General features: G+C 32.0%; 2 protein-coding genes across 3 annotated transcripts in view; one reads left to right on the forward strand and one right to left on the reverse strand.

Annotated features, from left to right (window-relative positions):
* LOC114337611 (uncharacterized) overlaps positions 1-25,652 on the reverse strand; it is a 1,328,959-nt gene that overhangs the window by 1,157,189 nt on the left and 146,118 nt on the right. The gene's annotated exons all lie outside the window — the stretch shown is intronic.
* The window catches only part of LOC114327231 (cilia- and flagella-associated protein 206), a 102,091-nt gene continuing 86,251 nt past the window's right edge, over positions 9,813-25,652 (forward strand). Inside the window, exons 1-2 of the mRNA XM_028275777.2 lie at positions 9,813-10,055; positions 18,144-18,485. Of these exons, the coding sequence (XP_028131578.1) occupies positions 9,942-10,055; positions 18,144-18,485 (456 nt within the window). The 5' untranslated portion in view covers positions 9,813-9,941. The remainder of the gene's footprint in view (positions 10,056-18,143; positions 18,486-25,652) is intronic.

The following is a 25,652-nucleotide window of genomic DNA, read 5'->3' on the forward strand; positions in this document are numbered from 1 at the left end:
CTTGTGCGATGCACACTTAGCAAACATGGTAGCGGCGGCCCTGTCTCTTGCAGCCGATTTTGATGATATACATAGTTATAAACAAATGAATATCAAAAAACGGTAAATTTTCGCTTTTTTCGTCTATTACTAAAAAGTGAAGCATTATAAACAAATCTGAGAATAAGAAACTCATAAATCATATAAAAAACTTCAATATGGCGTTCGCTGAATATGTCTTTCCTTATTTGTTGCTTAGAGAATTGCAAAATATGTAAGTCATAAATATTGAGATTGTATAAATGTTCATAACTTATGTAAAAATTAAGTTAGAACGTTCTTATTACACGGAACGCTGAGACTTCTTGTGCTTAAACTATATTGTAAATTTCAGACCAATTTGTCAAATAGTTTAATAGTTATTTAATTTGTTTATCCCAAATTCATTTTTTTAAACACTATAAGTCAGAAAATTATGAGGTCACAGTAACACTTCGGACAGTTTATGGAAGAAGAAGATTTATACTATTAACTTAATTAAAAAAATGAGAAAAAGTAATTTTAAATTATTTTTTTATATTTAGAAAGACTGAATTTTTATACACATTTAGAAAGAAAAGCAATTATCCTAGGACAATTAAGGACGAAGTTAGCACCCCCCTTTTTTTTTATTTCACATGTTTTTTCAAAATAATTTTGCAATATTTAGAATTATTTTTTGTCATTTTTTTTTAATTAAGTTAATAGTGTAAATCTTCTTCTTTCATAAACTGCCTATCGAAAGTATTACTGTAACTTCATTATTTTCTGACTTATAGTGTTGCAAAAAAAATTAATTTGGGATAAACAAATTAAATAACTTTTAACTATTTGACCGATTGATTTGAAATTTAGGGTATGATTTAAGCACCAGAAGTCTCAGCATTCCGTGTAATAAGATTCCGTGTAATTTTTACATGTTATGAATATTTATAAAAACTCAAAATTATGATTTATTTTTTGTAATAGACGAAAAAAGCGAAAATTTACCGTTTTTTGATCTTTATTTGTTAGTCCTGTCGCCAGGGGGGGTACAACGGCCTTCTTAATTCAGATGGACTTACCCAAGTTTTTTTTATGTATTTTGGCCCGTAGAACACGAATTTTTTGGGTAACAGTTGATCCGGATGTCGATAAGATTGTTATAAACAAAGAAGTTGAGGAATTACATAACAGCGATTTCTCGCAAAACAAAACATTTTTTGGTATTTTTTGGGTCATTTTAACCAAAAAATGTTCCTACGAGTTTTTTCGTAGGATGCATAGTTTTCGAGGTAAACGCGGTTGAACTTTCAAAAAATCGAAAAATTGCAATTTTTGAACCCGAATAACCTTTGAATAAGAAATAAAATAGCAATTCTGCTTACCGCCTTTAAAAGTTTGAGTCAAATTATATCTGTTTTGAATATTTGCATTGCTAAAAATTTATTTTTTGATTGTTAAAAAAAGCTATAGACAAATAGTGTTTCCCGTGCCTAATACATGCGTTTTAATGCATGCTACATAGAAATAGCCTCGCTTGCACTTTTACCTCTTCTACCTACTCGTTCGATTTTAAATGAGAAATCATTAAAAACATCACTCAAGCACTAGGTGTTTATAGCTTTTTTTAACAACAAAATAATAAATTTTTAGCAATAAAAATAATTAATACCGATGTAATTTGACTTGAACTTTCAAATGCGGTAAGCAGAATTGCTATTTTATTTTTTAGTCAAAAGTTATTCGGGTTCAAAAATTGCAATTTTTCGACTTTTTGAAAGTTCAACCGCGTTTATCTCGAAAACTATGCATCCTACGAAAAAATTTGTAGGATCATTTTTTGGTTAGAATGACCCAAAAAATACAAAAAAATGTTTTGTTTTGCGAGAAATCGCTGTTATGTGATTCCTCAACTTCTTGGTTTATAACAATCTTATCGACATCCGGATCAACTGTTACCCAAAAAATTCGTGTTCTACAGGTCAAAATACATACAAAAAACTTGGGTAAGTCCATCTGAATACAGGAGGCCGTTGTACCCCCCCTGGCGACAGGACTATGTTTATAACTATGTATTTCATCAAAATCGGCTGCAGGAAACATATGTTATTATTATAGATGTCCATACTACTAAAAAAAAATTGGTTTCGGCCTGGAGGGTGTTGTGTCACCAACAGGATATTTTTTTCCTTATTTCTCTGAACTAAGTCTTATCAGCAGATGGATTATTACATGCCGCGCAAGATCGAGAATGATATTGACAAATTGTCATGGAAGCTAAAGACGCCTAAAATTTGGACACGGTACTTGAGAAAGAAAGAAAACATGTAGAGACAACGCCCACCTCAATCAAGAAACTTACCAACAGGAAGTAGGAAGAATCGATTAGGCTCAATCAAGTGAAATCCACATTACACGTACACATAATTTATTTAAAATTGTTGTACTGGTTTACATTTTGTGATTTTGAAAAAGTGGCTGATGAAGAAATAATTTAAGAACATGCTCTTCTGAAGAACATCGATCTTGTGAACACTGGCTAATTGATCTTTACCAAAGCCATCAAATTAAATAAAAAAAATCTTGTGTACACTTAAGTACCTATGTGAAGTGTCAGATTACTGTCAAAGATGACATGGGGTACTATAAGCAGAAATGTCATTTAATGGTGGCAAAAGTAGTACCGAGTCTAAGTTCAAAACTGAAGAAAAGTAGCTTCTTTTTATAACTAAATATAAACGTTTTTATAATAACAATTATGCCTGGTTACAATATGAACTACTTGTTGACTCGTTGACACAACACCAAAGAAAAATTACTTTGTTCGGTTCTGTAAAAGGTTAATATTAGCTGATCTCCAAAGCTATCTTAAAATCTCGAGTTGCTACCAAAAAAGAAAGATATTTTTGAAATTAACTATTCTAATTGGGAAATAAGCCACAATTTAACTTGAAAAAATGATTTTATTAACGTTTTTAAAGTGGAATTCGAAACGTTAATAAACTTATTTTTTTTAAGTTAAATTAAGGCTTATTTCCCAATTAGAATAGTTCATTACAAAAATGCCACAAATAAATAGCTTCAGAACAATATATTTTTGAAATTAGAAGATCAAAAATATTTAAACACAGTTCTTACTTCTCTGTCACCAAAATGGACAAAGGATGTCGATGTCAAAAATTTTGAGAATCTGTCAAAGTTGAATGAAATACTTATATCAGAGTTCTCTGAAAAAGCCGTTTCGTTAAGACAACAAAAAGTAGTACTGCAATAATTTTTGTCACGTAGCTGCAAGGATTATATTCCGAAGTTAATTCTGAGAAAATTTGGACAAAAATAACTAATAATTTGTAATTTAAAATTTGATTGATTTTTTGACAAGGTTGTGGTGTCAGAATTTGAATTGCTGAAACTGTCTGCTTTTGAAAGTCAGGTATTTTAATATAATCCTATAATTTCTTAATGAATTTTCAGCTTCATATGGAAAATATACATGGGTATTTACAGATAGTTCTTTGGATCCCGGGTCGAGGACAGTAGGTTTTGGGGTACACATACCTTCAATCAATTATAACTATGCATCCAGATTACATGAGCACACTCAAATATGCACTGCAGATTGCAAGTGCAATTGTAATTATTGCAATTAACAAGGCATTATCTGTGTGTATCGAAAAACACATTAAAGAAGCAATAATTTTTTCAGATGCTAAAAGTGCTATTCAAAAATTACATAACACCGCCTGGGGGACAAACAACCATATTGTAAACCTAACTAAAAGACTCATTATTGAGTCAATGGAAGCAGGATTTAATATAATCTTAGCTTGAATTCCAGGCCATACTGGAGTAAAGGGGAATAGAGAGGCTGATAAATTGGCAAATATAGGCAAGACTTTAAATGTTCCTGCAGACATTAAAATAGATAAATTTGACTTTTTACCTTATATTAAACAAAAATTGTAAATGAGTTTAATGTTGAATGGACAAAACAGTTTAAAACTAAAGGGAAATGGTATCAACAATGCCAAAGTGATTTTTCTATAAACCCTTGGTTTCACAAATTCACATTTGTGGATAGAAGGCACTTGACATCAATTATTAGAATGCGAACGGGTTATTGCCACACACCAGACCATTTGTTTAAAATCAATTGTAGTGATACTCCTTTTTGTGAATGTGGACAAATAGGAAGTATAACTCATATGTTACTTGAATGCCCAATTAACAAAACAAATCTTCTTCTTCTTCTTCTTCAGTTTATTGGCCTCCACCTACTTGGGTATTTGGCCAGCTCATCGTCTCGGAACAAGGGAAAAATCCCCTTATTCACTTACAATTTGGAGTTACTACATTATACAATTTGTTTCTTCTTCTTCTTCATCTTTTTCTTCTTCTTCTTTAGTTAACTAGAAATTTTGGTTGGTGTGGGACAAACATGACAAGATAAAAAAAATTTCACGCTAGTGAAATTTCACGCTAGACAATTGAGACAACGACCTACATTAGCAAGTGAATCAGCTTTAATATTTCCTAATACTCCGGAATGCCCTGGGATCCATGCAATGATAATATCTAAATTAATATTTTTTGCTTCTAATATAAGTCTTTTTGTCATTCCTGAACAACCATTTACTACCTTTAAAGTTTTGTTATTAATTTTCTGGATAGCACTTTGAGAATCTGTAAAAATGATAGCTTTGTTAATATTTTTTTCTATGCAAATTGATACTGCTTTATTTATTGCGATTATTTCAGCATTACAAATTTGAATATGGCTAAATAACTTGGCAGAAAAATTATACTCTAAGGATGGGATATGTACACCCATACCTGAAGTATTTAATATGGGATCCACTGAACCATCAGTGTAAATCCATGTATATGTATGATATTTTTCACAAAATTCATTATAAAACTTTTGTTGACTATAAATTTCTGTTTTGGTAACTTTAGATGATATAATATTGACTGGTTCTACAATATATTTTAATTCTATTTCATAAATAGGATTTATTTCTGATTGTTTAATATTTATAATTTCATTTTGGGAATTAATGTTTGCTTCTATTAAATATGGATATTGTCTATATTTCCAATAGCCAATATTTGATTTACAATAAATTGTAATATTATTAATTATTTCCTTTAATGGATTACCCTTTAGTTCTTTAATTTTAAGTAACATTTTCATAGAAAGAATTTTTCTTCTATATTCTAGAGACATTTCACCACATTCAGATAATAATACATTTGTAGGAGTTGAACGCATACAACCAGTAACAATTCTTAAAGCTTGAAATTGTATGGAATCCAATTTTTTTAAAACCGTTTTGTTTCCAGGTGTTAAGATACTACCAGCATAGTCTAGATGTGATCTCACTAAACCTTTATAAATGGTTATTAGGGTCTTAGGATCCGATCCCCACCAGGTTCCACATAATGCTCTCATTATATTAAGCCCTTTCTCCGATTTATTGCAAGTATTCTGAATGAACTCTGACCAGTTTAAAGACCCAGTTAAATTAGCCCCTAAGTATTTAACTGATTCCGACCAGTGAATTATATTATTATTATACATAATATAAGGAATATATTTGTAACTTTTCCTTTTTCTGAACAATACAGCTGATGATTTATTAATAGAAATTTGTAAATTATGCTCAGTTACATAAGCATGAATCTTTTTTAAATTATCATTTATCTCTGTTATTAGTTTATTTGGATCTTCACCTACTATTGTCATAACTATATCATCTGCATATTGAATTAATTGAGCCCTACCTAATGGAATTTGGTGAATATTTTTGGTATAGATGTTAAATAATGTGGGGCTTAGTGGGGATCCCTGCGCTAAACCTAAATTGGATACCTTTGGGCCAATTATATTATTCTTACAATCTTTAATAAAAATTTCCCTATTATTTAAAAATGCAAAAATAAGATTTACTAAATCGATCGGAATATTCATCTCTATTAGTTTTTCATACATCAAATATATATTAACATTATCATAAGCTGCTTTGATATCCAAAAATACCACAATTAACTTTTCATTCTTACTAAAGGCTTCCAATACTTTATGTGTTAGTAGATTTACTGCCTCCATACTTCCTTTTCCTCTTCTAAAACCGATCTGTAATTTAGGCAGTAATCTATTGCCCTCTATAAACCACTCTAATCTATTTTTTATAAGATTTTCTATTATTTTTCCCACACATGATGACAATGCAATAGGTCTATAATTCTCCCACAATCCTATATTTTTCAGTGGTTTTAATATAGGTATTATTAATATTTTTTTCCACTGATATGGAATAGTCGCTGTTAATAAAAGTTTATTATAAAACTTTAAAAGTAATGACAAAGCAATATTAGGAAGATTTTTGATCATTGAATAGGAAATTTTATCTAAACCAGAGGCTTTATCCTTTTTTATGTTTAAAATGTTTTGTATCTCTGCCATAGAGAATGGTTCAGTAATTACTGTTGAAGGGAGAATATTAAAGCTAGGATCTATATTAGTGATTGACATATTATCTAATATTTGTAATGCTACAGTTGGATTTGGTAATTTATTTGTATTACTCGAATTTTGATTATTTTTAAATTTTTTAACGGTTTTCCAAACTTTACTAGTAGGAGTATCCCTGTTAATAGAAGAGCAGAATTCTCTAAAACTATCCTTTTTCTTGCGTTTTAAATTCCTTTTGACATATGCTTTTATTTTTTTATACTCTATATAATTCTCTATGGTTGCATTACTTTGATAATTCTTGATAGCATTCCTTCTTAAGCATATTAATTCATCACACTCTGCATCCCACCAGGGATTACTTTTTGTAGTGGATGTTCTAGTTTTATAAAAAGGAATAGTTTTAGAAGCCGCATCATTAATAATATTAATTAACTCTTTATAATCTACCTCATCCCTACAATTATTTACTAATGAGTTTTCTATATACTGATAATATTGACCCCAGTTAGCCCTTTTGTAATTTCTTTCATTAGAGATTTTTAGTTGGCTAACATTATTTAAATTTTGTTGATTTATATTAATTTTGCAAATCGTTGGAAAATGATCGCTACCTCCAGCATCCTCATATACTTCCCATACACTATTCATAGCCAATACAGCAGACGAAATGGTCAGATCCACTGCGGATGGATTTTGACCTGGTTGACCCAATCTTGTAGGTGTACCATCATTAAGAACTACTAAATTTTCCTCTTCAATAATTTTTATTAAAATTTTACCATTTAGATCAGAATGATTACTTCCCCACAGTGGATGATGGCCATTCAGATCTCCCATGATTATGAATGGATGGTGAAGAGAATGTAGTACCTCTTTAAAACCATTTTCCTGTATCTTAATGCCAGATGGGTTATATACATTCAGAATCTGTATATCATATTCTTCTAAGAGAATACCAATGGCTTGAAAATTTTTATGAGACCTTGAATTATCTATGTTAGTTCTGCTATGTATAATTTTTGATTTTATTAAAGTTGCAATTCCCCCATAATTATCATTACGATCATCTCTATGTATTATATAGTTATTAATGGTAAAATACAAATCTGGTTTCAGCCAGGTTTCATTTAATATAATTATGTCCGGGTCAATTTCTTTGATAAAAATTAACAAGCTATCTCTAGTACTATTAACACTGTGCAAATTCCATTGTAAAATTGATAATTTACAGTCACTAATATTCTGAGTCATCGTCATCATTTATTTTATTTAAGGTATTTAAATTTGTAACATTATTTAGCCGGGTCATAAAACTTAAAACATGAGATCTATCAGAATCTTCTAGCTTTCTTGCTAGATTTATTATATCGTCTAACATATTAGAGTGGTCCCTATCAATCCGATATGAGTCCAGTCGCTGAGAAGTCATTCCACTACTAGATCCTTCTATAGAATCAGAAACGTGATATGTATTATTTGTACTTGTTCCTATTATTGGAGATGTATTATATAATCTGCCGTTTGGACTTATTAAACATTCTTGATAGGATTTTTTATCATATGTTTGTTTTATATCTGTATTTTTTCTTTTTTTTGTTATTACCTACTGTCTCCCTGTATGTACTTTTCTTACGACTCACGTCAATGTTATGTATGCCCCTTCTCTGATTAATAGCTACCTCATTATCTTCAGATCTAATATTTTTTAATGCAGGAAAATCCTGTTTGTATTTTACAAATTCTTGGTTTTTATTTATTTTAGGAAAGAATTCTGATGCTTCATAAAATGATAAATTATCTAGTGACATATATTCCCTAATATTTTTTTGTCTTCTATACTCTGGACAGCTCCTGTTTGTGCTATTATGCTCATTACTATCACAATGTATACATTTAATGAAACAAATTATGGACCCCCTCTCATGTTCTGAAGAACCGCAATTTAAGCATTTACTTTTGTTACTTTTACAGATTTTTTTTACGTGACCATAATTTAAACAATTATAACATTGAACAACCGGTAATATATAAGGAAGAACCCTATGTTCTATGCCACAAATATATATACTTTTTGGTAAAGTAGTTCCCGAGAAGGTGATACTTATGGTACCTGTAGGTACTTAATCTTCTAGCTTCAATAATTTTACAATTATCAATTTTTGTTTCAGAATATTTGACAATCATTTCATCTGTAAAACTCTTATCGATAAATCTTACTACCCCCTTACAGGTAACATTTTTATATGGAATAAATAAATCATAACCCTTCTTTATAACCGCTTCATTCTTTAAAAATTTATTGGCTTCTGAACTAGTTATAAATTCCACACTAATTCGATTTTTACCTTTTTTATTAATTTTTTTAATAGAATTTAATTGAAGATCAAAAATTTCTCGTGCAATAGCCAAGTAATTATAATTTCCTATATTTTTGTCAGTATTGCTGGAAATGTATACTTCATACGGACCTTTATCTTTATAACTATATTCAGAAACCTTTTGTAAAGGTTTTTTAAGTGGTTTTTCAGTATTTATCTCACCACGTGAGGTTAAATTTTCAGATTCCATCTTTTCGCCTAGATTATAAGATATTTTTTTAATTTGATTTTCAAGTTTGTCTAACGGGGGAGGTCCCCCGCTAGTTTCTGCCATAATGGAAACCCCCTTAAACCCGTCAGTTAGTAGAAACTTTTAATTTTACGGACTTCAAATTCAATTAAGTAATTTATAATTTATTTAAGAGAAAGAATAAGTTAAATTTAGGATGTATTAATACTGAATATTTACCGTTGACACACTCTGTAATCACTTAACCCTCCACCAACCTTTTTTTCCTTTCTCTGGTAGATGGACGTTGAACAACTCCAAAACTGACCTCCAAATAACTCCAGAAGTGTTAATATTACTGAAAAAGTATAAAACTTTCTTCCGATAATGAAAACTTGGCAGTTCAATTTGAATTTTTTTGACAATTTTTAACAAAACAAATCAATTTGACTTGTATCAGGAATTCAGGAACTTGTTAATATAGGAAGTCCAACCCCCATTTCAATAAAAAAATCTCCTACATAATATTAATGGCCAAACCTTAAGAAAGTTCAATCAATTTTTAACAATATTTCAAATTAAAATATAAAATAGTTATTTGAAAATCATATTACAATGAATTTAAAGAAGGGAATATGGAAAAATCCAGACCCTTTGAAAAGAGGATTCCCTTCCAATTACAGTCTAAATACGAGGACTGGCCAAGTACCTAAGAGGTGGAGGCCATGAAACTAAAAGAAGTGGAAGACAAAGGATGTCCAATCGAATCTGTTTTTTGCTGACATTTATGATACAGAAATGTCATAATCAGAGTGAGTTTTTATTCCACAATTTGAAACAGCAAATATTTTGGATGTGGGGAATGTGAAATAAACTGTAATTATACGGGAAAAGTTAAAAATATCTTCAAACTAAAATGTCAATACAATTTGAGGTTCATCAGACAATAAAAAATATTGTTAGGGAAATAGTAAAAGAGTTTGCCAAACTCCCAAATATTGTAGCCGACCAAAATTTAATAACATTTTATGTAAGTATATTAATCGTTTGATATTAATTTCTGTTAGAACTTGCTAAAGTGTGTGATGTACTTTATTTTTCCATTCCCATATTATGTTTAGCTCAGGAGAAAGCGGGGATCATTCGGCACGTTTGACTTTGGCGATCAAAATCTAAAATATAACTCATGATGATTTGTCCCACTATTCAGAGTTAATGGAGGGATATTATTTGACACATCTCTTATATATGTAAAGAATTTACTAATTTTCTATAAGCAAATATAGAAAAATCGATTCTTGGCGAATGATTGGCAAATGATAACCACCGGTGGGGAATATTCATCTATGATGATGAGATGATTTAGCTCCTAGTCTGGTTTGTTAAAAGTTGCTTATTTGATACAATAAACACATTAAAATAAGTAAAAAAGAATTTTTATTACCATTACGTTAAATACCAGACTGTGTAAAGTAGGTAATGCCTGGTTGCACCAACAAATCTTAAGCTCCAGATTAGCCCAGCTCAGCTTACAGATAGAGCCGCCTTAAGTATCACTTAAGTGGCACCATAATTTTTTATTCTTATCTAAGCAATCCACGTGGTAATATATTGTGGCAAGCTGAAAATTGATCTAAGACTCAATGGTTCAACGCGTATGTTTCGTAAGCTGAGCTTAAAGAACGTCTTAAGCTTAAGATCTGTTGGTGCAACCAGGCATACTTAAGTAAACTAAAATTAATTGTCAAAAACGAGATTAATGCCTAGTTGCACCAACAGATCTTAAGCTTAAGACGGGCCTTAAGCTCAGCTTAGGAAACATACGCGTTGCACCATTGAGTTTTAGATCAGTTTTCAGCTTGCCACAATGGATTGCCACGTGTATTGCATAGATAAGAATCGAAGTTTATGGTGCAACGTAAGTGCATCAACAAAATGCAAACTTGGTTAAAACGGTGGCGTTTTCAAACAAATGAAAAAAAGTCGGTTCATATTACCGTCACAAACCGTAAAGGTCACTACCGGCCTGTATATATCAACGACCACCAATTAAAACAGCAAGCAACAGTTAAATACCTTGGAATGCATCTAGACCAAAGATTAAACTGGAGAACACACATTTTTATGAAGCGTAAACAAATTGGTCTTAAATTACACAATCTTTACTGGCTGATTGGCCATAAATCATCACTTTCGATGAAAAGTAACGTACTTGTCTACAAAGCAATTTTGAAGCCAATATGGACTTACGGGATCCAACTTTGGGGTACTGCATCAAACTGCAATATCGAAATCTTGGAGAGGTTCCAGTCGAAGATTCTTCGAATAATCACAAATGCCCCATGGTATGTTGCAAATATTATTATTAGACGCGATCTACAAATTGCAACAGTAAAGAAGAAATTACCAACTGTGCACAGAAATACGAAGACAGACTGACACAACATCCAAATGTACTAGCCAGAAACCTGATAAGACAACCAGTCAGACGGAGACGGAGATGAAATACACCTAGTGATTTACCATCGCGATTTTAGTTATATGTGCCGTAATTCCCAGAGACAAACAATTTTATATCTATGTAAAATATTTGTAAAGAAAATGATTAATGAATCATTTTCTCCAAGTCATACACTAGTGGTCACAACATTTACTTATTGTAACTTGTTTTACAGATTGTAAATAAATTAAGAGGTTAAATAAAAAAAAACGTAAGTGAGATTTAAAGCGGCCCTATCTATAAATTGAGCTGGGCTAAGCTAGAGCTTAAGATTTGTTAGTGCAACCATGCATAAGATTTGTTAGTGCAACAAGGCTTAAAAATTTATCTCACGTTCAAATATGAAAACTTGACATTAGTGATGAGCAAAACAAGAACAAGACCAAGACCAGGCTAGTCTTGGTCTTGGTCTTGTTCTTGCAAGCTTGGTCTTGGTCTTGGTCTTGCAGTTAAAAGGCAGTCTTGGTCTTGGTCTTGGTCTTGCAGTTAAAAGGCAGTCTTGGTCTTGGTCTTGGTCTTGCACTATCCGGTCTTGTTCTTGGTCTTGGTCTTGCTGCAAGAGTCTTGCTGGTCTTGCTTTTTTGGTAGTAATAATTTGAACCAAACACTTTCGAATAAAATATACATTGAAATAAATAAAGATGTGAAGAATGAAACTATATTTTTTGCTTTAAAATTTTAACAGAATGTAGAATGTAGTTTCAAACGGATACCAATTTTAACATTATACATTCACCTAATGATCTAATTATTTCTCTCTATATAAAGAGATTAGAGTATATTTTTATAATGGCAATGTTTATCAGTAGGAAAAAACCTGCATTTACAACCCTTGTTGCAATTGCCGGCCTTCGTTTGTGTCACGTTGTGTTTTGCATGCTGTCGATACCTGCCGCCTGCCTTCAGACCACGTCTTGAGTCTGGATTACTGTTTATTGCCCCTGTATTTTAATAAAATGTTAAAGAAAAAGAGCTTCTTAAAGGTGCCACAAATGATCGGGGACCTTCAATTCACGGATTTTACGAAAAGGGATAAACGGTTTATAGTTGTTAACAGATAATGATCTGCTCCTTTCACTCGAACACTGTAGTAATTATCCTACGAGGGTCAAATTTAAGAACATAAATTAAATTTTTTTAAGAGAACACAAAAATCAAATATTTCTTACTCTATTTAATCATTATTTAATATAATTAACTTTTTTTATAAACTAACTAAAACATACTTTTTAGTAAATACTTACATATTTACCATATTTATTTATAGACCTAATACTATAACATAATAACTAAACCTAATGGGGAGTTATAAACGCTTAATTCTGTAATTTGTTATCTTACAGTTCTTTAATTTTATTTAAACTACATTGCTCTCGTAACACGAGTTATTCGCACTTTTTATTTTCACATATTTTTGGATTGAATACCCATTATGACATTTAAAAAGTTGAAAATATTCGGATGTGGGTAGGAAAAACTAGAATTTAAAACACACGGAAATGATGCGCATGCATTTCAAGTGCGGCACATACTATTTGTAGTACTGGCCCTTTCTGGGGAAAACCTAGATTCTTCCAAATAGTTTTCAACTATGAAATCAGTAAAATTCTATACGCGTTTGTCATCCGGGATTTTCACAAATAATTCAACTTCCAACTTTCGTTGATTGTAAAAAATTAATCCAAAAAATAATTTTAAAAATTTCCCAGTATCGGAATTTTTGTCATTATATTCAGAAACTGAACCTAAGCTTTGGTTTTTGCGATACCAAGCTTGACACATTACAATCGACAACCAGTTATTTTTTATTCAGGTTACAATGCTTTCACAGCATTGTGAATCCCTTTTCAAAATCTATTATGATATTTTTTGAATTAATTTTAAATTTAACGACCTACATTTTTCCTCGATTATGCGAAAAAATTGAAATAAGTGTCGGTATTTTTATTAGACAAAAAAGCGAAAACTACTGGTACATAAAAACCGTTTTTAATTGCATTTTTTTTTAATGGATTACCCTATCTATAATTACATTTTTTTGTCTTACAAGTAATTTCAATTGTCCTTGAACTGTCGCCGTTTGAAAACTTGCCTTCTGGACACTTTGAAGGTTGAGAAAATGCAAACCGTTTGACTTAATCAAAACGACTTAAAAATATAACCAAAATATTATGTATTTTAAAAATTCGATATTGTTTAAAGTTTCTTACAATGTCAATATATATTATTGAACTAAAAAAATAAAGTTAAATAATAAAAACCAATTTTTCTCAAAAAAGTGCAAGAGTCTTGCAGGTTGGTCTTGGTCTTGCGTGGTCTTGCAAGGTTCGGTCTTGGTCTTGGTCTTGTTCTTGCAAGCTTGGTCTTGGTCTTGGTCTTGCAACCAAAAGGCGGTCTTGGTCTTGGTCTTGGTCTTGGTCTTGCTGCAAGACCAAGACCAAGACCGCAAGACCAAGACAAGTCTCGCTCATCACTACTTGACATATAACATTCTAAGTTCTTGAAGTCCCTTTACTGATCGGGGTCGGTAACACTGCTGCAATATCTTTTTTTTCTATAACTGAAATATCACCCATATGAGGAAATAGAAAACTTATTTGCTTTTTTTGTAAGAATTTAACTACAAAATCAGCATCTTGTAGGCAAATGATCTTTCCTATGTAATAAATTTCTAGTTTCTTAGAAACCACAAATCTTACATATACAGTGCGCTGGAATAAGTGTTACCCCCCTTATTAACTTATCTATTTTTAGCACATAAGCAAAACGCTCGGACAGGTCGATTTTTAAAATATTAATAGTATATTATAGCATCAATGTTTCGAACTTTACGCGATCCGTCTTCAGGTGACCGTCGATCCGTGACCCGTCAGGAGGTTTTTTAACTGGGAAAGTACATCATGTGATACCTCATTTAAAAGCTTTTGAAATACTGATTACAAAAATGTATAATATTTTAATCCTATTTGAGAGCGTAGGCGCAAAATTTCGGTCAAATTATTTTTAAATGCATTCATTTTTTTTCTGAATCCTGAGAAAACTAATAAGTATTTTTGAAAAATTTAAACGCAGAATGAAATATTACAGTATTATCGAGGGTCTAGAGTCCCTAAGAACTTCTATTCTATAATGTTCATTTTAATGTCACAGGAGTGAAAAAAAGAGAAAATGTAGTCTGATTTTTAATTTGAAATATATCACTCAAAAGAAACTTTTGTTTAGTCCAAGGGACGTTCAGCCCTCCGCAATAATCTAATCTTTCATTCTGCGTTTAAATTTTATTAAAATACTTATTAGTTTTCTCAGAATTGAAAAAAATGAATGCGTTTAAAAATAATTCGACCGAAATTTTACGCCTACGCCCTCAAATAGGAGTGAAAGTATTATACATTTTTGTAATCAGCATTTCAAAAGCTTTTAAATGAGGTATCACATGATGTACTTTCCCATTTAAAAAAGTCAAAGTTATGCCTGTCACCTGAAGAGGGATCGCGCAAAGTTCGAAACATTGATGCTATAATATACTATGGTTATTTTAAAAATCGACCTGTCCGAGCTTTTCGCTTATGTGCTAAAAATAAAGAAGTTAAGAAGTTAATAAGGGGGAGGGGGGGGGGGGTAACACTTATTCCAGCGCACTGTATAAAGGCATCTATAGAAATAGCATCCTCTAACTACTTATCTAACAAAATATCGATACTCGATTCACTTGAAGTGGATATGTTTCTTTTGCTACTGTTTCTTACCCCAAACCTCTTAACTGATTTTTTCGCTTTTAGTCTTTCTTTTTCCTTTTCTTTCTTCTTTTAGAATTTGGCTGTTTTCATACTCGGACGTGTCGTTACATTGTTGAGTTAGGTTAGATTACACAAAAAGGATTTGAAGTAGATGGTCCTGGAGCTGCCATTTTCCCGATAGTAGGGTCTAACCTTTCTACCGGGGTTGATTATCTGAAAATATAGTGTTGCAGTTTACTTTTTCGGGATTTTATTTGTCAACTGAGATTAGTAGATTATATGCGGTCATAGTTACTACGATGTGTAGCTTCTTCTTTTTCTCTTTCCTCAGTCACCTTCTCTGAGGTCTCCATCTACCATAGCATTTCCTATGTAAGTTTTCCATCTCATAGCATCGACGTCTTCCCGGTTGGTCCAATATTCTTTTCGGCCACCTACGTTATGACATTCTTTGTACATACCCGTAGCATTGCACGGCTCTGTTTTCCAACTATTTTGTAATAATTGAGCGTTCTACTTCCATTCTGTTTCATATTTACTCTGTTCTTATTCTACCCTCTATGGTGATTTGTAGACATCTTCTCATAAATTCCAATTTAACTGTTCGTAAATTACTACGTGTTGTTGTTACCATTGGTCATACTTCCGGTCCATATAGGGTAATATTCAGCACCATGCTCTGAAAGATCTTTTTTTTTTGTTTTCTTTGGTTAGTGTTGTTCCAAATCACTTCGTGTAGTGCTTTTGTGGCTTGTTTTCCCCTTGCCATTGTCATTTCTATATCTTTCATACAAGTACCACCTTGCCTTATCATTGACCCTAAATACTTAAAAGTCTTACAACTCGTAATAGTCTCTTCTAAACTAAGTTCAAATCTGGAACCTTGGAGCTATTATCCAGTACATAAATAGTCAATCTTACACATACTTATCTTGAGTCCTTATAGCTCACACTCTTCCTTTAATTTCCTTATCATATATTCATATATCATATATGTTATGCAAATTATATGCACATTTTCTACACTATCTTTTCAAAGCCTGATCAATGTACATTGTATATGTTAAAAAGTGTAGGTTATAGATTACATCCCTATTTGAGGCCTTTTGTTGCAATTATTGTTTTTATTATTTCATTGCCTAACTTTATTTGCACCTGTTTTTCTTTATACAGTCTTTGTGTTATATTCCACCCATTTCTCTTTAACCTGCATCCTTCTCATTACTTTCCACAGTTGTTTCCTGAGCACGATATCGTATGCTCTCTCCAAGTCGATAAAAGTCATTATATGTTTCAACATTTTTCTCTTTGTTCTTTTCTATCAGTTGTCTCATGATGAATAATTATTAAAGACCGGATTATATGTTCCTGTTTTGACTGAAATATGTGCATATATATGTCTGAAATATGAGTAAAATATGTTGAAAATATTCCCTAAAAGTTTAAAATATGTTCCAAATATGTGGAATATGTGAAAAACATTTTAAAGTAACAAGAAAATGTGTATTAAAAAATGTATAAAAGTTTTAATAAATAACGGTAAGTACATATATTGACAAAATTAACCTAAATATACGAATGTATACCTATCTAGTATCTATTGTATTACTATTACTTACGTTTTTACATTTTATTCCTTCTTATAAAAACAATTCACAATCAAATGTTTTTAAATATTTTCAATAGTAAAATTATGTCGCCTATCCGTTAGTAGTAATTTGTGAGTTGAAAATCTTTGTTCAACATCAACTGATGTGATTGATGCAAATTTTATAACCTTAACAATCTCCGCATTTAAATTGGTATTGACATCAAAATCGCCACAAATAATTTGGTTTGCTTCCTGTAATAATAATTTTAAATCACTATTTTTCTGTATAGTTTCAATCCATTTTTTATTTATTGATTGTCCAATTTTTCCAGAAACTTCTTCGGCCTTTTCCTTAAATTTTTGAATTAAATTAAGAGACTCTTGTAGTGGAAACGATTCAGTTTCAAGATTGAGGATGGTTTTATAAACAAATTCATAATTCGATTTAACAAAACAAAGCTAATTGTGCAGTGATCTGTTTTCTAAAATTGATTTGCATTTTGAAATCGCACCAATATTTGTTTCTTCAAAACATAAAATTAGTTCTTTTATAGGGAGAAAATGTTCCGCATAAAAACAGGCAGCTTTTAAATATGTTCCCCAACTTGTGATTATAGGCTCCGGTGGCAAAGGAGTATTTGGTAATTTTTCTTTATATATCTGAATCCTTAAAGGCGATTTTAAAAACATTTTCTTCACGTTGCTAATTAAACTATTACATGTAGGAAATGAATTTCGAATTTCTTTCGCCACTCTGTCTAAACCATGCGCCAAATACGTCACATGAATTAAATTGGTATATATTAGTTGTTGTTGTTGGCCAGATTTGACCATGTATGACGCAGCATCGGAAACCATAAGCAAGATTTTGTTAGCTGGAACAATGTCGGGAAGGAAAAAGTTCATGAATGCATCATTTATAAACCTAACCATTGTTACATGGTTAACTGTGTCAAGCTGTTTACAGCCAAAAATATGTCAAAATATGCCAAAATATGTTAAAAATATGCCAAAATATGTTAAAAATATGCCAAAATATGTCAAACGGTCGAAAATATGTTTAAACCATCAAAATATGTTAAAGAAACCGAAAATATTCTAAATATGTAAAATTAAATTAGTGTCAAACGCCTTTAATTATCATAATTCGTCCACATCCTGAAGTGTTTGATTGTATCTTTGATGGTTATCGACATGCAAAAAACATATAATCCGGTCTTTAATAATTATCTAGATATGATATGTAGCTAATATATTAATGGATTACTAATATGCAGCTTTGATTTACAGGTAAAACTACTGCTTCACGATCCAAATTGGCAAGTTGAAGGTAAAGTTCTGCTTGCAAGAGAAAAAATTCAAAAGTTTATAAGATTCGTTGTCAATCAATTCCAACGTGATAAAGAACCCGACATAGTGGCTATTAAAATACAACATTCATTTTCTCAAACGTTTAAGCGGAAACATGAAATAGCTAACCAAAGACGAGAAAATTTGGCAGAACGTCTAGGCCCCCTTAGGGTGGCAATTTTAGAACGACGTAGGACCGATACGGATCTCTCTAACTTATTTCATCAAGTCGTAGTGTATTTTGTACTGTTTTCTGGAATGGGAGATCCAACAATACCAGAAGTAAGTATGTCTATATGGCGTTAACAGGACTTTTAGGCCCATTGATGGATGGATAATTTCCATCATTTTCTGTTCTTATCTGTCAGCTTCCCATCTCTGATTCCCAACTCACTGACGTCTTCCATTACTGCATCTCTCCATGTCATTCTTGGTCTTCCTCTCTTTTTTGCCCTCAGGTGCTCTCCAACTAATATTCTTCACTTGTCTATATTTATTAAGCGCAACAGGCCTTGTAGGCCTAGGGCTAAATCTGATTACATAAATAATATAATAAATAACTTAATATAACTTACGTAACTTATAAAACTTATAAATTTTATTTAATTACACTTCAGTCTTTTTATACACTCCTTCACCACCTCTCTCCATCTCCTTCTGTCCAATGCTAGTTCTTTCCATCTCTCAATGTTACTATTCTTCAAGTCTTCATACACATTGTCCTTCCATCTTTTCCTTGGCCTGCCTTTCCTCCTCTTTTGTATTGGTCTTCGTGAGAGTACCATTTTTGGCATTCGTTTACTTCCCATTCTCTCGATGTGCCCCAAGTATCGTATTCTCTGTGCTTTGATCGTCGTCGTGATCGTTGGCTCTTGATATAGTTCTTTCAATTCTTTATTGGTTCTTCTTGTCCACTGACCTTCTATTTTCACACCTCCATATATTGCTCTTTGCATTTTTCTCTCCCATCTTTCTAAAAGGTCTGTTTCTGACTTTTTGAGCACCCATGTATCGCAAGCGTCTGTTAGTGTAGGTCTGATAACAGTCTTATAAATTCTTATTTTTGTTTTTCTTGATACGTATTTGGATTTCAATAATGTGCGTAATGCTCCATATTTTTTATTTCCTTTAGCTATTCTTGCCTTTATCTCCCCTTCTTCATGACCATTTCCATCTATTTTGGCTCCCAGGTAAATAATTTCTTTGGCTCTTTTGAACGAGTATGTTTTTTCTCCATCTATTTGTACTATGATGTTATTCTCTTTTTCTTTTTGGATCTCTGCCATTATCATATACTTTGTCTTTTCTTCATTTATTTTAAGTCCGAATTTTTTGGCTTCTGTTATTATGTTTTTCATTAACTTTTGTAGTTCTTTTTTGCTTGTTAGGCTAATAGAGTCAGATCATCTGCAAATGCTATGCATTGGTGGCCGTTTTTAAATATCGTTTCTTGCATGTTTATTCTGCTTTTCCTGATTATTCCTTCCAATGTTAGATTGAATGCCGTTGTTGATAGTGGGTCTCCTTGTCGTAATCCTTCCTTGGTTTCAAACTTTTTGGATGTATACCCTTTCCAAGCGATTTCGTTTGTTGTGTTTTCCATAGTCATCTTTACCATCTTGACAATTTTACTTGGTATCCCCAATTATTTCATCAGTTCGTAGATCTGCTGTCTGTTTACTGTGTCGTAAGCCTGCTTAAAGTCTATGAACAAAGCATATAGTACTGTTTTATGTTCGTAACAGGTAGTCTGTATTTCTTTTAAGGCAAATATTTGGTCAGACGTTGATCTGTTGTTTCTAAAACGTGCCTGGTATTCTCCCAGTATTTTTTCCGAATATTGACTTAGCCTTTTTCTTATACTTTGTGCCAAGATTTTGTAAACTATTTCTACTAGTGCGATGCCTCTGTAGTTTTCGCATAGCATTCTATCACCTTTTTTATTTAGGGCATATCCTTGCTATGGTCCACTCTTCTGGCATTTTTTCTACTTCCCATATTCTTTTTATCAGGTCATGTATCTCTTTCTGTAGTCTTTTCCCTCCTGATTTTATCATTTCGGCCTATATTTCTGTTATTCCTGGGCTTTTGTTATTTTTCAAGCTCTTTATTTCGTTCTTTATTTCTTGTTCTGTGGGTATTTCTATTGGTATCTGATCATCTTCAATTTCATGGTTTGTTTCCTTTTGTACTTCGCTCTTATTTAGCAGTTCTGTGAAATAGTTTTCCCAGTTTCCCATTATTTTTTCCGGCTCATTTAGCAACATCCCTTTATCATGTCTCATATATGGGTTGTTTTTTTGATATCCTCTTTCCATTTTTTTTGCTTCCTGGTAGAATGATCTTATTTCTTTTTTTTTTTTGAAATTTTTCTTCTATTTCTTTCAGTTTGTTCTCGTTGTATTTTCTCTTTTTGCTTCTACATTTTCTTTTCATGATTTTTCTTAATTCTCTGTATTCTTCTCTAGTGCTTTCTTCGTCATTTGTAAGATTTTTGAGTCTTACCTTTCTTATTGCTTCTGCTACTTCTTGACATTCTTCATCATACCAATCTTTTGTTTTGTGTTTTCTTTTGGTTTTCGCTAGGATGGCTTTACTTGTGTTCAAGATTGGTTCTTTTATATTTTCCCATTGTTTGTCTGGGTTTGACGTTTCTTGTTCTCTGATTAGTCTGTTGGTTATTCCCTGTTCATACTTCTTCTGTGTGTTGTTATCTTTTAGTAGTCCTATGTTGAATTGTTTTCCAATTTTTTCTTTTGTTTTATTGTTTTTCTTTATGTTATGCTCGATTTTGTATTCTGCTCTCACCAAGTAGTGGTCTGAATTACAGTCCGCTCCTCTCATACTCTTTTCATTTATTACATTGTTTGCATGTTTCTTCTCTATTAAAATATGGTCTATATGATTTACTGTCTTTTTATCAGGGGAAATCCACGTTCCTTTATATATAGCTTTTCGGCGTAATTATCACCATTTGCCTTTCTGCTGCAAGGCCTATTATTCTTTGGCCATTATCGTTCGACACCTCATGCTTACTATATTTCCCTATTACGTGCTCGTATATATTCTCTCTTCCAACTTTGGCGTTGCAGTCTCCCATTATTATTTTGATGTCAAACCCTGGTAATTTATCATATTCTCTTTCCAATTGCTCGTAGAATTCATCTTTTTCTTCTTCTGTGGCATCTTCAATCGGTGCGTGTACATTTATTATACTTATGTTTCGTTTGTCCCCTTTTAATATCATTGTGCATAATCTATCTGATATTGGTTGGAATGCCATTACTCTTTCCTTCCATTTTCGCTGTATTATAAAACATGTTCCTAACCTTCTGGTTTCTCCCCCGCTTTTAAAAAATACCACGTCTTCTATTTCTACTATTTCTGTCTCCAATTGTTTTGTCTCTTGTAAAGCTATTATTTCTACATTATATCTTTTAATTTCCCTAATTAATTCTTTGAGTTTTCCTGTTTCGTATGTGCCTCTTACATTCTATGTACCCAAGTTGACTTTAGTTTTCTTTTTGTTATTTTTACTTATTGCCTTGTCCATTGCCTGCGTCGTTTCCGTCTCATTTATCTCTGTTGCAAACTGTATCTTGTCATTTTTCGGCTTTTCTTTTTTATTGTTGTCTTGATTTGTTTTATTTCCATAGTTCGTAATCCTCTTCTTTGCATTTTACTGCGTCATTTGTTTCCTTTCATTGCTGTTGCGTAGTTTTTTGCTTTGGTCTTTACCACCAACGTTTGGTTCTTTTCATCCCAGCGCCATATTTCATGATCGACATATATTTTCTTATACCCTACTTTCACTTTTCTCCCTTCCTTTCTTAGATCTTGCGCTTTTTGTCTGACACGTTTCTGTACAATTCTGTCGCTATTTGATAGGTCATCGTTGATATAAACTAGACCTTCTCGATTTCTCAATTTGGTTTTGTTTCGCATGATTTTTTTTTATCTTCTTCCTTTTCAAGCTTTCTTGACTTGTCTGCCCTCCTGCATTCTTTCTAGATGACTGAGCCATTCTAGTCTGCGTTTTCTCACTATTTTTGATATCGGCCGGTTAGCAACCAGTTGGTACACTTCTTCGTTCGTTCGTCTTCTCCATTCACCCTCAACTACTTTTCCGCCAAATATTCTGCGAAGTATCTTTCTCTCCTAGACTTCCAATCTATTATGTATGGTTTTATTCATAGTCCATGTCTCGGCCCCATATAGCATTGTGGGTCTAATTATCGTTTTGCATACTCTTATTTTTGTATTACGCGATATTTCTGTTCGGTGGTTGTGGTTGGATGCGTGTAATAACTTATTGTCCACGGAAACAAATAAAATAAAAGTAAATAAAATGTAAAACAACTGTCAATAATATATTTATTTCTGTAAAAGAGCGTGCTTTGTTTATATCTGGAGAGGGTGTGTTATTGACCTTTTCCGACGACCGCTGGCTTGTGACTGGTGACTGAACTGAACAAAAAACAATTATGTTGTCACATGTGGTTTAAGAAGTTGAAGGTTCGAATGCATTTAAAACTGATTTATTGACATAAAGAGGCTGGCTAATGTAATTTATTAGATCTGGTAAACAACTATTCTAAATGGGAAATTAGATCTGGTATTTTTAAACTGAAAGAGGATTTAGGTAGGAACTGAAAAGGCCATTAATTTTATACATATAGTTTCGTATATTACGAGCGGAACAAATGTGAATTTTAAATGAAACGTATTATCAGAGTATTATTTCGTTTAAGGAGAAAAGTTAATAATTAAAATTAGCAATTAAAATATAGTAATTGCAGCTAGCCGCCACATTTCTTTATCCTTAATTATTTTGTTCATAGTTCCAGCGCATCTATTACCTCCATCTGATTCATCCTCCACCTCTAACTTAAAGTGCATCATGCTATTTCTTTCTTTTTTCCTCGCAATTTTCATGTACTTGGATTTATTTATATTCACGTTCAGTCGAATCTTAGCGCTATCCCGAAATAGTCTTTTTGCAGTGCGTGCCAGTTCTTATCCACTTCTTGCAATGGGAACCACATCATCAGCATACGCCAGGCATTGGTGTTCCTTGTAGAAAAGAATTCCGGACCTATTTATCCCACTATCTCTCAAATTTTTAACCAGAGCTATATGTGGAAAATGTATCCCCTTGACGAACCACTGACGAACTGTACCATTGCATTTCACGGCACAGATAATTTTTTTAAGTGTCATTTTCACTAATCATATCATTTTTGTAGTTACTTGGAACTATTTTAGCGTTTATACAGTGATGAGCGCGCTAATAACCGGCAAAATAACGCAAAAGATGGAAGACATATTAAGTTGTGAGATAAAAAGAAATTAAACTAGTAGAGTTGGGAAATTTGGCGATAAAAACCTATAAATTTACATTATATTTATTGTTTCCCACCTTTAGACGTGTCAGAGGAGTATGTCAACTAAAATTGCCACTGTCACAGTGGCAGTTGCCAAACTCGTCCGATACGTCTAAAGATGGGAGACGATAAATATAATGTAACTTCATAGGTTTTTATCGCTAAATTTCCCAACTCTACTAGTTTCATTTTTTTTTATCACACAACTTAAGGGGATGGGTACGTATTTACGGCTGCAATGCTATTCAAATGGGGATTCATTTTTTTCGAATCCTGAGAAAACTAATAAGTATTTTTGAAAAATTTAAACGCAAAATGAAAGATTACGTTATTAGCGAGGGACCGAAAGTCCCTGAGAACTTCTATAATGTTTATTTTAATAAGTTACAGGAATGAACAACCAAGAGAAAATTTACTGTGATTTTTAATTTCAAATATCTCATTCAAAATAAACTTTTGTTTATTCTAAGGGACTTTCGGCCCTCGGTAATAAATTAGTCGTTCATTCTGCGTTTAAATTTTTCAGAAATATTTATTGGTTTTTTCAGGATTCTAAAAAAATGAACACAATGTCCGTGGTAATATTTTTCAAATCTATCTTTGTCTCACAACGCACTCAGTCGAATAGAATATTCGCATATTGTCAGTCAGACAGTGTAGCTAGGCGCCAGAGGAGTAACCGTGTCCTTTTCAATTCTGATGGAAAAACTAAACGGTTTTCTATGGATTTTTGGCTGCTGATTACGAATTTCGAGGGTGGATTTCGATCTGAGTGGTCAAAAAATTGTTATAAACAATTTAATTGTTTATAAATTGTTTATAAGGCTCTGGCTCATAAACTAAAAGAGATAAAAAATAATGTTTCAAATAAAATTTGTTCGTTAATAAAATACGAAGAAAAAAACGTTTACTAAACTTAAATCCAACAATTATGACTCAAGATATTGTAAAATTAGTGCACAATGCAAATTTCAAATTGCGAAATAAGTATTTTTCGAGGCTTTATTGATTGTAACTCGGCTTCTACGCATGCAAATGAGCCTTAGAAGGTCTCATTTTAAATCTTTATTAATAGGCTTCCAAAAAACGTTTGATAAATTACTTTATCTGTATTTGTTTTAAAGTTATACCCGCTTGAAGTTATAATTTTCTTAAAAAAATTGTACATTAATTTGTTTATAAGGGTTTCAAGTAAATTTGAGCTGTAAACATTTATACTTTAATTATCAATACTGATAGAAGAACTCACAAGAAATAATTTGAGCTTAAGAAAATGTTCGTAAGTTTATTTTTGGTAAAGATATCGATATTTTAATGGCGCGCTATGAGGCGCAACATCAAGTAGTTTTCGACTCTTTATCGATCGTAACTCGGCTTCTACGCATGCAAATGAGCCAATATGTGATATCCATATAAAAATCATCCATCATCATTGCATATAAAACGAGCATTTATGTTGTGGCGGCATACACACAATTGACGTGTCTTGATGATGCTGCAAAAGAACTAGATCCACTTTATATGGATACTATCCACTATCCACTGGATAACTTTATGATATAGCTTTATAGATATAACTTTATATCTATATCATATAGATAATTAGACTCTGAAGCCCCATAAAGTTTTAGTTTTACTGCCTACAAGAACAGACTTAGTACCACCATGTAACTGTAAAGATTGCTCTAAGAACTTATGCAGATGTAAAAAATCTGAGATTCCCTGTATATCTCGATTCAGATGCATGAAACAAAAAGTTTTTAAAAATAGTACATATTAATAAATAATATCAACTTACTTTTTAGTTCTATTTCTGAAATATTAGTTTTTAATGTTTTTTTTTCTCATTTAGTACAAAAAATAGAAGACAAAGAAAATAGACTGAAAGGTGATACAAGGTACAGTATGATGATTTAATTATAAGAATTATATGATAAAATTTTATTAGGATCATCAAAAATGAAACATGAAGATAACGTATATATACATAGAAATTATAATTTGCATCGAGAAGTTAGCGCGTGAACCTTTACGCGGTGAGCCGACCTTGCGCCTCAGAGCGCAC

This window comes from Diabrotica virgifera, chromosome 4 (genome assembly GCF_917563875.1).
Source record: "Diabrotica virgifera virgifera chromosome 4, PGI_DIABVI_V3a".
In the NCBI taxonomy this organism is placed as follows: domain Eukaryota; kingdom Metazoa; phylum Arthropoda; class Insecta; order Coleoptera; family Chrysomelidae; genus Diabrotica; species Diabrotica virgifera.